General features: G+C 37.7%; 1 protein-coding gene across 2 annotated transcripts in view; it reads right to left on the bottom strand.

Moving 5' to 3' along the window:
* Positions 1-1,434: 1,434 nt before the first annotated feature.
* The window catches only part of CDC5L (cell division cycle 5 like), a 65,261-nt gene continuing 54,694 nt past the window's right edge, over positions 1,435-12,001 (bottom strand). The window contains exons 15-16 of one of the 2 annotated variants that reach the window (XM_054491239.2): positions 7,214-7,426; positions 1,435-6,476 (exon numbers count right to left, since the gene is read on the bottom strand). In XM_054491239.2, coding sequence (XP_054347214.1) covers positions 6,372-6,476; positions 7,214-7,426 — 318 coding nt within the window. In that variant the 3' untranslated portion in view covers positions 1,435-6,371. Of the gene's footprint in view, positions 7,427-12,001 lie in introns of both variants that reach the window. The other variant, XM_063666236.1, reaches the window with a different exon arrangement.

Raw genomic sequence — 12,001 nt, 5'->3', positions numbered from 1 at the left:
TGTAAGTACACTCTAAGATGCTCCCACAATGACAGAGTCACCTACCAACACATTCCTCAAAAGGCATCCTCCCCATCAAGTGATGAGTAGCTGTACTTTCTGATCTGATAACAGAGCTGGCTAATGAGCCAGTAGTATACACAACCCGGGTACACTGGACAACGGGATGATTCGCCTCCTGGGCAGGATGGAGTGAGACCATGAGACATTTCATCACACTACTCAGAACTGTGTGTAATTTAAAAAGCACGAATTACTTATTTCTTTCTGGAATTTTTGACTTAATATTTTGGGGCCATGCTGACTACAGATTATAAAGCTCAGAAAGTGAAACCTCAAGGGTGGACTAGTGTAATATTGCCTGAACTCCCCTCCTTGGCCTTATCTCTGGCAGCAAATGTGCAGAGGAGACCCAAAGAAATAATGTAGGACTGCAGGAAGGATGAGGAACCAAGGAAACACTTTCACCAAATAATCCAAGCCCAAGGGGCCAGGCAGAAGTGAAAAACTTGGAACCAAACCCAAAGATTGGCCACCAGGGACAACCAGATGAAATAAACAGCCTTAAATAATGAATAGGATGCATACCCTGGAGATCCCCCAGAGACATATATAAGCCGTCCCCTGACCACAGTGTAAAGGAGCTGCTAAAGGAATTAAAATTGGCTCAAACCACTGCTTCATTCTTTACTCAGAAGTCCAGAAAACTACAGGCTTGAGTGTGATTTTGAAAAACAACAGTCATTGTGCCAGCTCCAAATTCACCCTGCTTTATGACACAGGAGTTGTAACCTAGACACGTTTCCGTTTTGCCAGTGGATCCAACAGCACAGCCACTGAGGGACACAGCAAGTGGAAGCGGCTTCACTTCTGGTTCTGGCGCTTTTCCTTCTTGCTCCTACTGTGTCACTGTCAGCATGTGGCTTCCTTGCCACCAGTGGCACCTCTCTCTGCAGGGGAGGCGTGGGAGACCCAGTGGTGTGGGCGCTCTGGAGTTCTGCTAACGCCCCAGGAGGCAGGTTTCCTCCAAGTATCACGAGAACCCTCAGCAAGTGACTTCCTAGCGAGGTTCCCTGGCACCCTGGCACCTCAGCAAACTTCTCCACCCACTCTCTCTTCCGTGAGATGTGAATCTCAGCCTTTGAGGAGGCGGGAAAGGGCTCTTCCAAGTCCTCCTTCGGTTACTCTCTGTCTGCAGGTAGCAGCTGCTCCCTACATCTGCCATTCCTGTATTATTTAGAGATGTCTTTGTCCCTCTTAGTAGTTAACTCCCTACTACTGGTCAGTAATCTTCATATTGAGTCTTCCTTGTTCAAATTACTGGTTTGCTTTCTTTCTCCTGAACAGATCCTAAACCCTGAATGATACCATAATTATTTGTAAGATTTAAAAGACGATGTATATTTTCTAAATCACTAAGAAAATTAAAACCAAGAAATTACAGTCCATTTATAGACATCAGTGAGAAAGTATAAGACATGATTACAGAAGACTAAAGTCATTAATTAGCACAAAAAACAAAACAGACCCTATTAAAAGCCAAAGACTCTCCAAATGGTTTGAAATACAAAATTCAACAGGATATGCTGTTTAAGAGACAACTAAAAATTATATATGAAAGTTGAAAATAAAAGGATAGACAATTTATCATGCAAATATAAGCAAAGAAAGAAGAGAAATTCTAATAAAGAAAGTAAAATTCCAGGCAAAAAGCATAAACAAAACAAAAAGGATAGCTTTAGGCCATGAAGTCTTCCTTATGAATTGTATGTAACAGACGCAAGTATTTTATACTAAATAACACTATCAAAATACACAAAGCAAAAGCTCTAGAGAAGCAAATGAAATTGAAACAACTATAATCAGAGACTTTAAGAAAACACTATTGTAGGGTATCTATAAAATAACAACAATAAGAACATTAAATTTGAATAAACTGGTTGAATAAATACATATTCACCTCTGTCCTATATAAACTAAATAAATCTTCATTTATAACATCCATAGAACATTTTTTAAAGATGCTAGGCCCCCAAACCTCAATAAACAGAAACTACATAAACCACATTTTTTTTTCCATAAGGTAAAAATCCCACAACTAGCAAAAAAAAAAAAAAAAATTTCAGCCAACCATACAGATATTTTGAAAACCTTAATTACTGAACCAGAAATTTAAAACACAATGATAAACTACTTAGAAAACAAGACTACTACATATCAAAATGGCTGGGATGTGAACATATTTGAACTTAAGAGACAGTTCAAAAGTCTTCAACACATTCATTTGTATACAAGCAAAAAATAAGCATCAGTCTCAAAAAAGTCAAAAAAACTACAGAAAACAAAATAATAAGCCTCAATTGAGAAATTAACATATTTTCAAACAAAATCACAATAGATAAGCCAATAAAAACACGAGTCTTCTGAACAGAAAATGTGCACCCTTAACAAGTCTAGTCAAGTAAAAAGTGGGAGAACTAAGAGAAGCTAAATTTCCTAGAACTCAGAAATGGCAAAGTTAATAGAAAAGAGATTGTTATTAGAATTTTCTGCTAACAACAGATGTTTAAATTTAAACAAAATAAAAATATTTCTTAAAAAGTATACATTACCTAAATGTACTAAATAAACATAAAAGGAAAAATATATTTCAAAGCAATTTTTTTAATTTAAAGTTGCTTAAATTTAAAAATAGATAACATAATAGTCACAAAAGAAACTGACAGTTATAAAGAAATTATTTCCAGAAAGCACTGTGAACTCAAAAGTTCTATTAAGTACAGACTTTCAACCTTTCATGAACAAATCATTCCCATGTTATAACTGCTCAATGCACAGAAAAAGATATACAGATATCCTATTTACTTTAAAGAGCTAGCAAAATCCCAGTATCAAAATACAATAACCAGGCTGGGCATGGTGGCTCACACCTGTAATCCTAGCACTTTGGGAGGCCGAGATAGGTGGATTACCTGAGGTCAGGAATTCAAGACCAGCCTGGCCAACATAGTGAAACCCCATCTCTACTAAAAATACAAAAATTAGCCGGGTGCGGTGGCACATGCCTGTGGTCCCAGCTACTTGGAAGGCTGAGGCAGAGAATCACTTGAGCCCAGGAGGCAGAGGTTGCAGTGGGCCAAGATTGCATCACTGCACTCCAGCCCGGGTGAGAGAGCAAGACTCCATCTCAAAAAAAAAAAGTACAATAGCCCAAAAGACCAATCTCACTAATGTAAAAATGTAAATTTCCTAAATAAAAGATTAGTAAATCAAATTCAAATGCATTTCTAGGGAGGATGCATGGTTGGCCAACATTAAGTCTGCAATCACTGTAGTGTAGTTTTTCTTTGATGTCATTTTTTATTATACAGCATTATGTCTCTAATATTTCAAAAAGGACTCTCCCTTGTGGTGGTTTCTTTCAGCTTTTTATCACATTTTATTTCTATCCCAAAGTTACTGAGACTTTAACATGCTTAACACAAGTTTTAACAATACCTTAATGAATGCCTTAACGACCAATACCTTAGTGAACAATACCAATGTGAATGTTATTTTTATTGTTATTATTTTTTAATAGAGACAGGGTCTCACTATGCTACCCAGGCTAATCTTGAACTCCTGAGCTCAAATGATCCTCCCACCTTGGCCTCCCAAAGTGCTAGGATTACAGGCATGACCCACCACCCCTGGCCTCAGTGTGAATGGTAAAACAGTCACCAAAATTGCTGCATGGTGCTGGTAAAGAATCCTGGGCTTTACAGGATACTAACACAGGATAACAGTGTGTCTGTTCACCATTTCAAGTGGCACTGCTACCTGGCAAATGCATATGCAGTTTACAATGCGCCAGTTTTGAAATTTTGTAATTCCTGCCGATTTTTTTAGGCTATAAGTATGTGAATTACTTCAAATTTCGAAAACAAAGTGCGCCTTTATTAATATTAGATCGACTTTTAAATCCATATAATTCAAGTCTACAAAAAATGCAAATAAACTATAAATCCTTTAAAATTTCTTTTAAAAATTAATCTACCTGATTCCAGGAGTGCAAAGATGATTTAATGTGGGAAAGTCTATTAATATACCTCATCAAAACATCAAATGAGAAAAATTATATGAATGCTTTAATAGATGCCCAAATGGTATATTGTTTAAAGTTCCAGAGCCATTTCTAATTCAAACTCTTTAAAAACTAAAAGAGAGACACTGTCTTTCAGATAGACTAACTCCCAACAGCAAACTTAAAAGTAAAAACTATGGACATTCCCATTAAAATAAGAAAAAAACAAAAATGTCTAACATCATTATTGTTATTTAACATTGTCCTAAACATTTCAGATAACAAAACATGCAATAAAAGTGAAATAAAACTATCAGAAGAAACACTATCATTATTCACTGATGATACTGAAGTTTTTCCTAGAAAACCCAGAACTTACTGAAAAAAGTATTTGAATTAAGTGACTACATACCAGGAAAATATCAATTTATGGTCTGATAAGACTATTAAGTATATACCTATCATGTCTCTCCACATATCTCCACTACTATTACCTGGACCCTAGTTAGAATCACTATTATTTTTTTGTCTGGATCACTGCACCAGGCTCCTAAATGGACTGGCTTCCCTATCTCCAGCCTGGTGAGATTTTACACACTAAGGAGATAGTGATGTTTCTAAAACCAAATCTGATCATGTCATTCCTTTGTTTAGATCTTCTCATCGATTCTTATCATATTTAAAGTAAGATCCAAATTCCTTATTATAGCCTTATTTATGTGGCTCTATACAACGAGGCCTTATATACAGAAATGCCATTCTTGACACTCTAGCCACATTGTCCTTTTTGTTCCTCAAACATACAAAAGAGGCTTTATGTTTGCTATTCACTCCACCTAGGATGTTCTTTCCTCGAATCTCACAAAGATAGCCCATTCTAAAATGTCAATCACATGTTATCTTAAATGTCACCTTTTTAAGAGGTCTCTTTGGCCGTGCAGCTTATAGTGGTACGGCGCGGCATAGTGCAGTGGTATAGTGGTGAGCATAGCTGCCTTCCAAGAGGTCTCTTTGATCGTCCAGTCTAAAATAGCCACTCATTCACTATCTCATAATCACCCTACTTTAATTTCCTCCATAGAATCTAAAACTCATGGTCTGATACTTTCCCTGTACATACTTAGTATCTCCTCCCCACTAATGTCACCTCCATGAGAGCAAGAACTGTCTTAATAACTGCTTATCTCCCAACACTTAAGTGTCTGACATATAAGAATCACCAAATAAACATTTGGATTTTAATCATCTGTCATTCTCAAAAGACTACAAGCTTACTAAACAAGAACTAGGCCTATTTTGTTCGTTGTTCTCTCTCTAAGACTCTGGCACAGGGTACACATTCAATATCGAATGAATGAATGAATGAATGAATCCCTTCCCTTCCTATAGTCCCTAGTATTCTAAGACTGGGCAAACGTTTTTGGTGATGTCAAAACATTGCTGGCCTACAATGAGCTTGTAGCCAACTGATACTGTAACTAAATCAATTTATATGAATTCTATAAAATTAAGTATCTCCACCTCTATCCATTCCCCAAATTCTACACTGATGTAACTGACTTCTTATGCTAAACATAGAGCTTTAAGTTTGATGGCCTTCTTGAAATTAACTTTTAAAATGCCTTTGTCAAAAAATACTTATAAGAAAATAATGGGGTAAGGAAAGTTAAATCTTTTAAGCCCTGACCCATAAATTATTTAAGTAGCTGGCAGAGAAGAGACCTTCTTTAAGGTGATATTAAAAAAAAAAAAATTTGAGGTACTAAAAAGTTAATCTAACTTGTCAGTGTATACAGAAATGACCACTCTTCGCTGAAACTAACAAAGCCACAAAGAACTGCCTCTTAAGTGTTTAAGATACTGCATCACCATTTTGATTACCCAAGAGTTACTCATTAAATATGACACAGAGTACATAGCTGCTGGTTTGCGGGCACTCTTAAGTATCTAATTACTTCAAACAAAAGGCTACATTCTCAATTTTTTATATTTTGTTTTTATTCGAGAGTTACTCACAGGCAGCACTTTAAAATTAGGCTTTTTAAATTAAAGGCCAAAACTAAAAAAGTTTGCAAATATGACATTGCTAAAAGAATGATAGCCTTAATAATTTAAACTCTAAAATGTCCGTCCTGTGGAGTTAAGGTCTTTATACACAGAATGTGTAAGATCGATATCATTTAAAATAAACAACTGAAAAACCACAAATGGTGGGTAAATTTGTCAGTGAAGATAAACATCAGTTTCAGCCTTCTAGAGTATGAAAACCGGCAATTAATTAATCCTGTGACAGAATATAAACTGTACTTCAGAATTTTGACTTTAAAGTCTCTTTCTCCAGCAGCAAATCAGCATATCTATGTTGAAGTTCCTTTTCTCTTTCTTGTTGTCGCTGAACGTCTTCTTTTAGACACTTAAAGAAAAAAAATTAAGTAATTATTTTAGATGTAACTATACTGAAAAAAATCTACAGTACTTTATTATCTTAAAAACCAGCTGAGTTAAATCATGATTCTTAAGAGGTAAATATTTTTCAAAGAGAAACAAACATATCAAATACTTCTGCTATAAAACCAGTATCACAGCCATTCTTTGATTTGGTCATATGAAATCCTGCTGCTACTTCAAATAAACAAACCACTACTGTCTTATCAATACCCACAAATGCACTTCAAGAAGCCCTGACTGCCCTTTAGCTGGACAGGAGCTATTATGCACATTTGGGAGATAAATTCAATCCAAACCTGGTCATAGGAATTCGATGGTTTGGAAGGACTAGCTATGTTCCCAGCAACATAAGTTATAAAACAAAAAGATACTGGTTTAGTTTCCCCTCACTGAGCTACATGAATGGGATGCAATTAAGTTTCAAGGGGACAAATTACAAGAGCTAAGTATTCCATTTCACAATGTATCTACATATGAAACAGAAAATGAGTAAGGGAAGGCCTTTGTATCTACAACTTGCCTGGTCTATCCATCTACACAGAGGCAATTCTAGATTAGAAAGTCAAACACTTTAGGCTCTCATTTTTAAAAGCCTGACAGTACCAACTTTAGAGACAGTCTATACAGGAGAAGTGAAAGAGGACAGCCCTGATAATTCTTTGCAGCACTCTTTTTAAGCAACAGTTCAATATATAACGTTACCTCTAGCCTCCGGGGAATAGCAGAATCTTCATGTTTCTTGAGTTCTTCAAAAGTGCGTAACTCCAAGTGAGCCTGTTCAATTTGGTCCCATAAGTCATTCAACTGTTTCATGAGCCCCATAGCACGAGACTGGTAACCCCCAAGCAAAATTTTCATCTTCTTTTCCATCTTTGCAGCTCTCTTGGCTTCTGTCGTCATGTGACCCCTGTTTATCTGGAGAGCAGGGGAAGATCACATCAGCATACACGAGAAAAGCAGGCTATTAAATAACAGGGCTAAAAAGGTACCCTTCGTTCATGTATGTGCCTCAAAGCAAAAAATACAGTAGAACTCCTTATAGCTCAATTACTGTAACAAAATATCAAGCTTAAGAAGGATTTATCTTGCACCTAAAGGGTTTTATAGGTGAGTCCTAAATAATCTATAATCTATTTATAATAATTTGACCCATGATTGAACTTCAAAGAGGGCTTGAATGTCACAGTATGGGAAAAACTGATGTCTACTTTCTGAAAATGACTTCTGCTATCATTCAACATATTTATTTTGGGACTAGCTGCAAGCCATCTTCATCATCTATATCCCAAAAATGTACTTCTGGGAGTCTGTTCACACATCAAGACCCCAACTTTTATAATTTCCATCCAAGGGCCTGCATCCTAAATCTCCTGGCTCTGGGAGCTGAGGGATCTAGCGCAAGTCTTCCTAGATCACTAAATCCCTAGAACAAAGAGATACTTTTAATCAAGCATGCAAGTACTTTCAGGGACTGCACCCTTTGGGGGCAGTGCAGAGAAGCAGCTAAGAACGTGAAGCTCCACATTTCTCCCTGAAAGGCACTCATGGCACAGTCTTCCAGTGGCTACTCGACAGCCTGGCTTTTAACTTGCATGGGGGAGTTAATGCGACAGTGCAAAGTAGTCTTCTGGCAGCCTAAGCAGCAGCTGGACACTTTCCAAGCCTTTCCCCCTGGCCTACCCCAGCAGTAACTTTAGGCCTACCGATTCCTCCTAGAAGGAGTTTGTCCACACATCAAATGCCTCAATTTGCACAGCACCCACCCAAAGGACTATATCCTAAATCTCCTAGATGTGGTAATGGAAGAGACTAGGCATATGCATGTCTCTCTAGATCAAAAAAACAAGGAGGTGGTTCTAAACAGGTGTGCAAATACTTTCTAGGGCTACACTCCCTGGGAGCAGTGAAGAAAACAGTGTGGAACATGCAGCTCTCATTTTCTCTCCAAAAAGGGTTTATAACTGCATATTCTTCCAGTGGCTACTTGACAGCCTGGCCTCTAGCTTGCATCAGAGAGCTAATGGGGGAGACAAACAGTACCCCTCAGGCAGCCTTAGCAGGAAATTGGCATATCCTGAGCCTTTCCCCCAGCACATCCCACTGATAATTCCAGGCCTACTCATTCTTCCTAAAAGGAGTTTGTCCACAGACTTGAGTGCCACACTTTTATAGCTCCACACAGACAAGGGACTGTACCCTTCACAACCTAAGCTCTGGAAGTGACAGGGCTTTGCATTCCTGAATCTCCCTAAACCACAGAAAACAGAGGTGGACATACTACAAGCCCACTTCCAGCAGATATCTCCCCAGGATCATAGAGTGCAGCCACAACACAAGCACAGGCATTTGCCACAGAGACGGCTTAGTGTAGAGGGAGTGGAAGAATCAAGCACTTGACTTCAACATGATGACAGAAGGAACTAGGACACATACCCAACACCTCAACCTTCCCAGCTACATCTGAGCATCTGGCTTCTACCTTACTGATCACAGGGTACTGATGGAATATGGCACCAAGAATAGAGACCACAGTCTGAACAAATACAAAAATTTAAAAGGTCTCTTAAAATCTCTAGCTGGATGGATTGGTGAGATCCTTCTGCTACACAAGGCCGTCTAAGAAGACTGAGAGAGGCAGTTGTCTCATGTAATGCACAGAAACCAACACAGAGAGAGTCAAGAACAATTAAGAAATAGGAAAATATATTCCAAAAAAAAGGAAAAAAATAAATCAATAGAAACCAACTCAAGTGAACTGGAGATATATGATTTACCCAGCAGGAAATTCCAAATAATGGTCACAAAGATGCTCACCGAGGTCAAGACAGCAATGCAAGAACAAACTGAGAACTTCCACAAAGAGACAGAAAATATTAAAAAGTATCAATGAGAAAACATAGATCTGAAAAATACCAAAACTGAACTGAAAAATTCAATATAGGAGTTTGACAGCAGACTAGATCAAGCAGATAAAAGATCAGTAAACTACAAGACAGGTCACTGGAAACCATCTAATCCCAGGAGCAAAAAGAAAAAATAATGAAAAAGAGTGACTTAAGAGACTTACGGGACACCTTCATGGAGAACAACTTATGCATTATCAGGTGCCAGAAGGAGAAAAGAACAACTAACATAGTCAAAGAAATAATGGCAGAAAACTTCCCAAGGCTGGGGAAGGAAGTGGAAAGCTAGATCCAGGAAGCCCAAAAGACACCAAATAAGATAAATTCAAAGAGACCCACCAAGACACATCACAATTAAAATGTCAAAAACTAATGGCAGAGTATTGAAAACCGCAAGAAAAAAGCATATCACCATGTATAAAGGAACCTCCATAAGACTATCAGATAATTTCTCAGCAGAAACCTTTCAGGCCAGAAGGGAGTGGGATGATATATTTAAAAATAGAAAAAAAAAAAGAAAAGAAAAGAAAAGAAGGAAGGAAGGAAAAGAAAAGAAAAGGAAGGAAGGAAAAGAAAAGAAAGAGAGACGGACAGGACAGGACAGGAAAGGACAGGACAGGACAGGACAGGAGAGAGAAGAAAGAAAAAGAGAAGAAAGAGAGAGGAAAAAAACTGCCAACCAAGAATACTATAACCAGCAACCCTGTATTTCAAAACCAAATGGATGATAAAGACTTTCTCAATCAGAAGCTGACTTTATCACCACTAGACCTGCCTTACAGGAAATGCTAAAAGGAGTTCTTCAAGCTGAAGGAAGAGAACACTAATTAGTAACATGAAAATATATTAAAGTATAAAACTTTTTTTTGTATATTTTGGATATTAACCCCTTATCCAGGCCAGGGCATGGTATATACATTGTCATATCCAAACATTCTAATACTCTAATGGCAGTGAGTAAATCAACTATATCTCTAGTATAAAGGTTAAAAGGCAAAACTATTAACAACTGAAGTGCAACAATCTGTTTAGGGAATAAATATTATATAAAAATTTTAAGTATAACATCAGAAACACAAAATATGTGAGAAAGGGGTGTAAAAGTGTATAGTTTGTGTATGCAATTAAAATTGTTATCAACTTAAAATATCCTGTTATATAAGCTGTTTTATGTAAGCCTCAAGTTAACCACAAAGCAAAAGTCTGTAACAGACAGAGATAAAAAGATAAAATCCAAAGCATACCACTACAGAAAGCCATTAAGACACACACACACACACACACACACACACACACACACACACACACAAGCAACAGAGGAGGAACAGAACAAAGGATCAATAAACAGAAAACAATTGGCACTGGTTAAGTCCTCACCTATCAATAATTACTCTGTAAATGGATTACATTTCCCAATCAAAAGGCATAGAGTAGGCCAGGCATGGAGACTCACGCCTGTAATCCCAGCACTTTGGGAGGCCGAGGTGGGTCAATCATGAGGTCAAGAGATCAATACCATTCTGGCCAACACAGTGAAATCCCGTCTCTACTAAAAATGTAAAAATTAGCCGGGCATGGTGGCGGGCACATGTAGTCCCAGCTACTCAGGAGGCTGAGGCAGCAGAATAGCTTGAACCCAGGAGGCAGAGGTTGCAGTGAGCCCAGATCGCGCCACTGCACTCCAGCCTGGCGACAGAGTAAGGCTCCGTCTCAAAAAAAAAAAAAAAAGGCATAGCTATTAATAAAAAGAACAAGAACTTTTTAATCAATAAAAAGAACAAGACCTCACAAAGTGCTGGGATTACAGGTGTGAGCCACCACGCTTGGCCTGGATAAGGGGTTAATATCCAAAATATACAAACAAACAAACAAAAAAACTCAAACTACTCAATAAAAAACAAGTAACTCTATTTTTAAAATGGGGAAAGGACCTGAATAGACATTTCTCAAAAGACAACATACAAGTGGTCAACAGGTACATGAAAAAAATGCTTAACATCTCTAATCATCAGAGAAATGCAAATCAAAACCACAATAAGGTATTGCCTTGCATCTGTTAGACTGGTTATTTAAAAAAATGAAAAACAGTATGTGTTGGCAAGGGATGTGGAGAAAAGGGAACCCCTGTTTATTGTTGGTGGTATTGTAAATAAGTACAGCCATTATGGAAAACAGTATGGAGGTTCCTCGAAAAACTGAAAACAGAATTATCTTTCAATCCAGCCATTCCATTTCTGGGTATACATATCCAAAGGAATTGAAATCAGTATGTCAAAGAGATGTCTGCACTTCCATGTTCTTTACAGCATTATCCACAACAGCCAAGATACGGATTTTTAAAATATGGTATACACATAGAATGGAATACTATTCAGTCTTTAAAAAACAGGAAATCCTGTTATTTGCAACAACAGATGGACACAGAGGACACTCTGCTAACTATGATAAGCCGGGCACAGAAAGCCAAATACCATATGATGTAACTTGTATATGGAATCTAGAAATGTTAATCTCATAGAAGTAGAGAGTACAGTGGTGGCTACCAGAGGATACTGGGGTAAAGGGTAGACAGGGAAAGGGGAGATGT

Source organism: Pongo pygmaeus, chromosome 5 (genome assembly GCF_028885625.2).
Source record: "Pongo pygmaeus isolate AG05252 chromosome 5, NHGRI_mPonPyg2-v2.0_pri, whole genome shotgun sequence".
NCBI lineage: Eukaryota > Metazoa > Chordata > Mammalia > Primates > Hominidae > Pongo > Pongo pygmaeus.
This window is presented reverse-complemented; position numbering and strand designations above follow the sequence as displayed.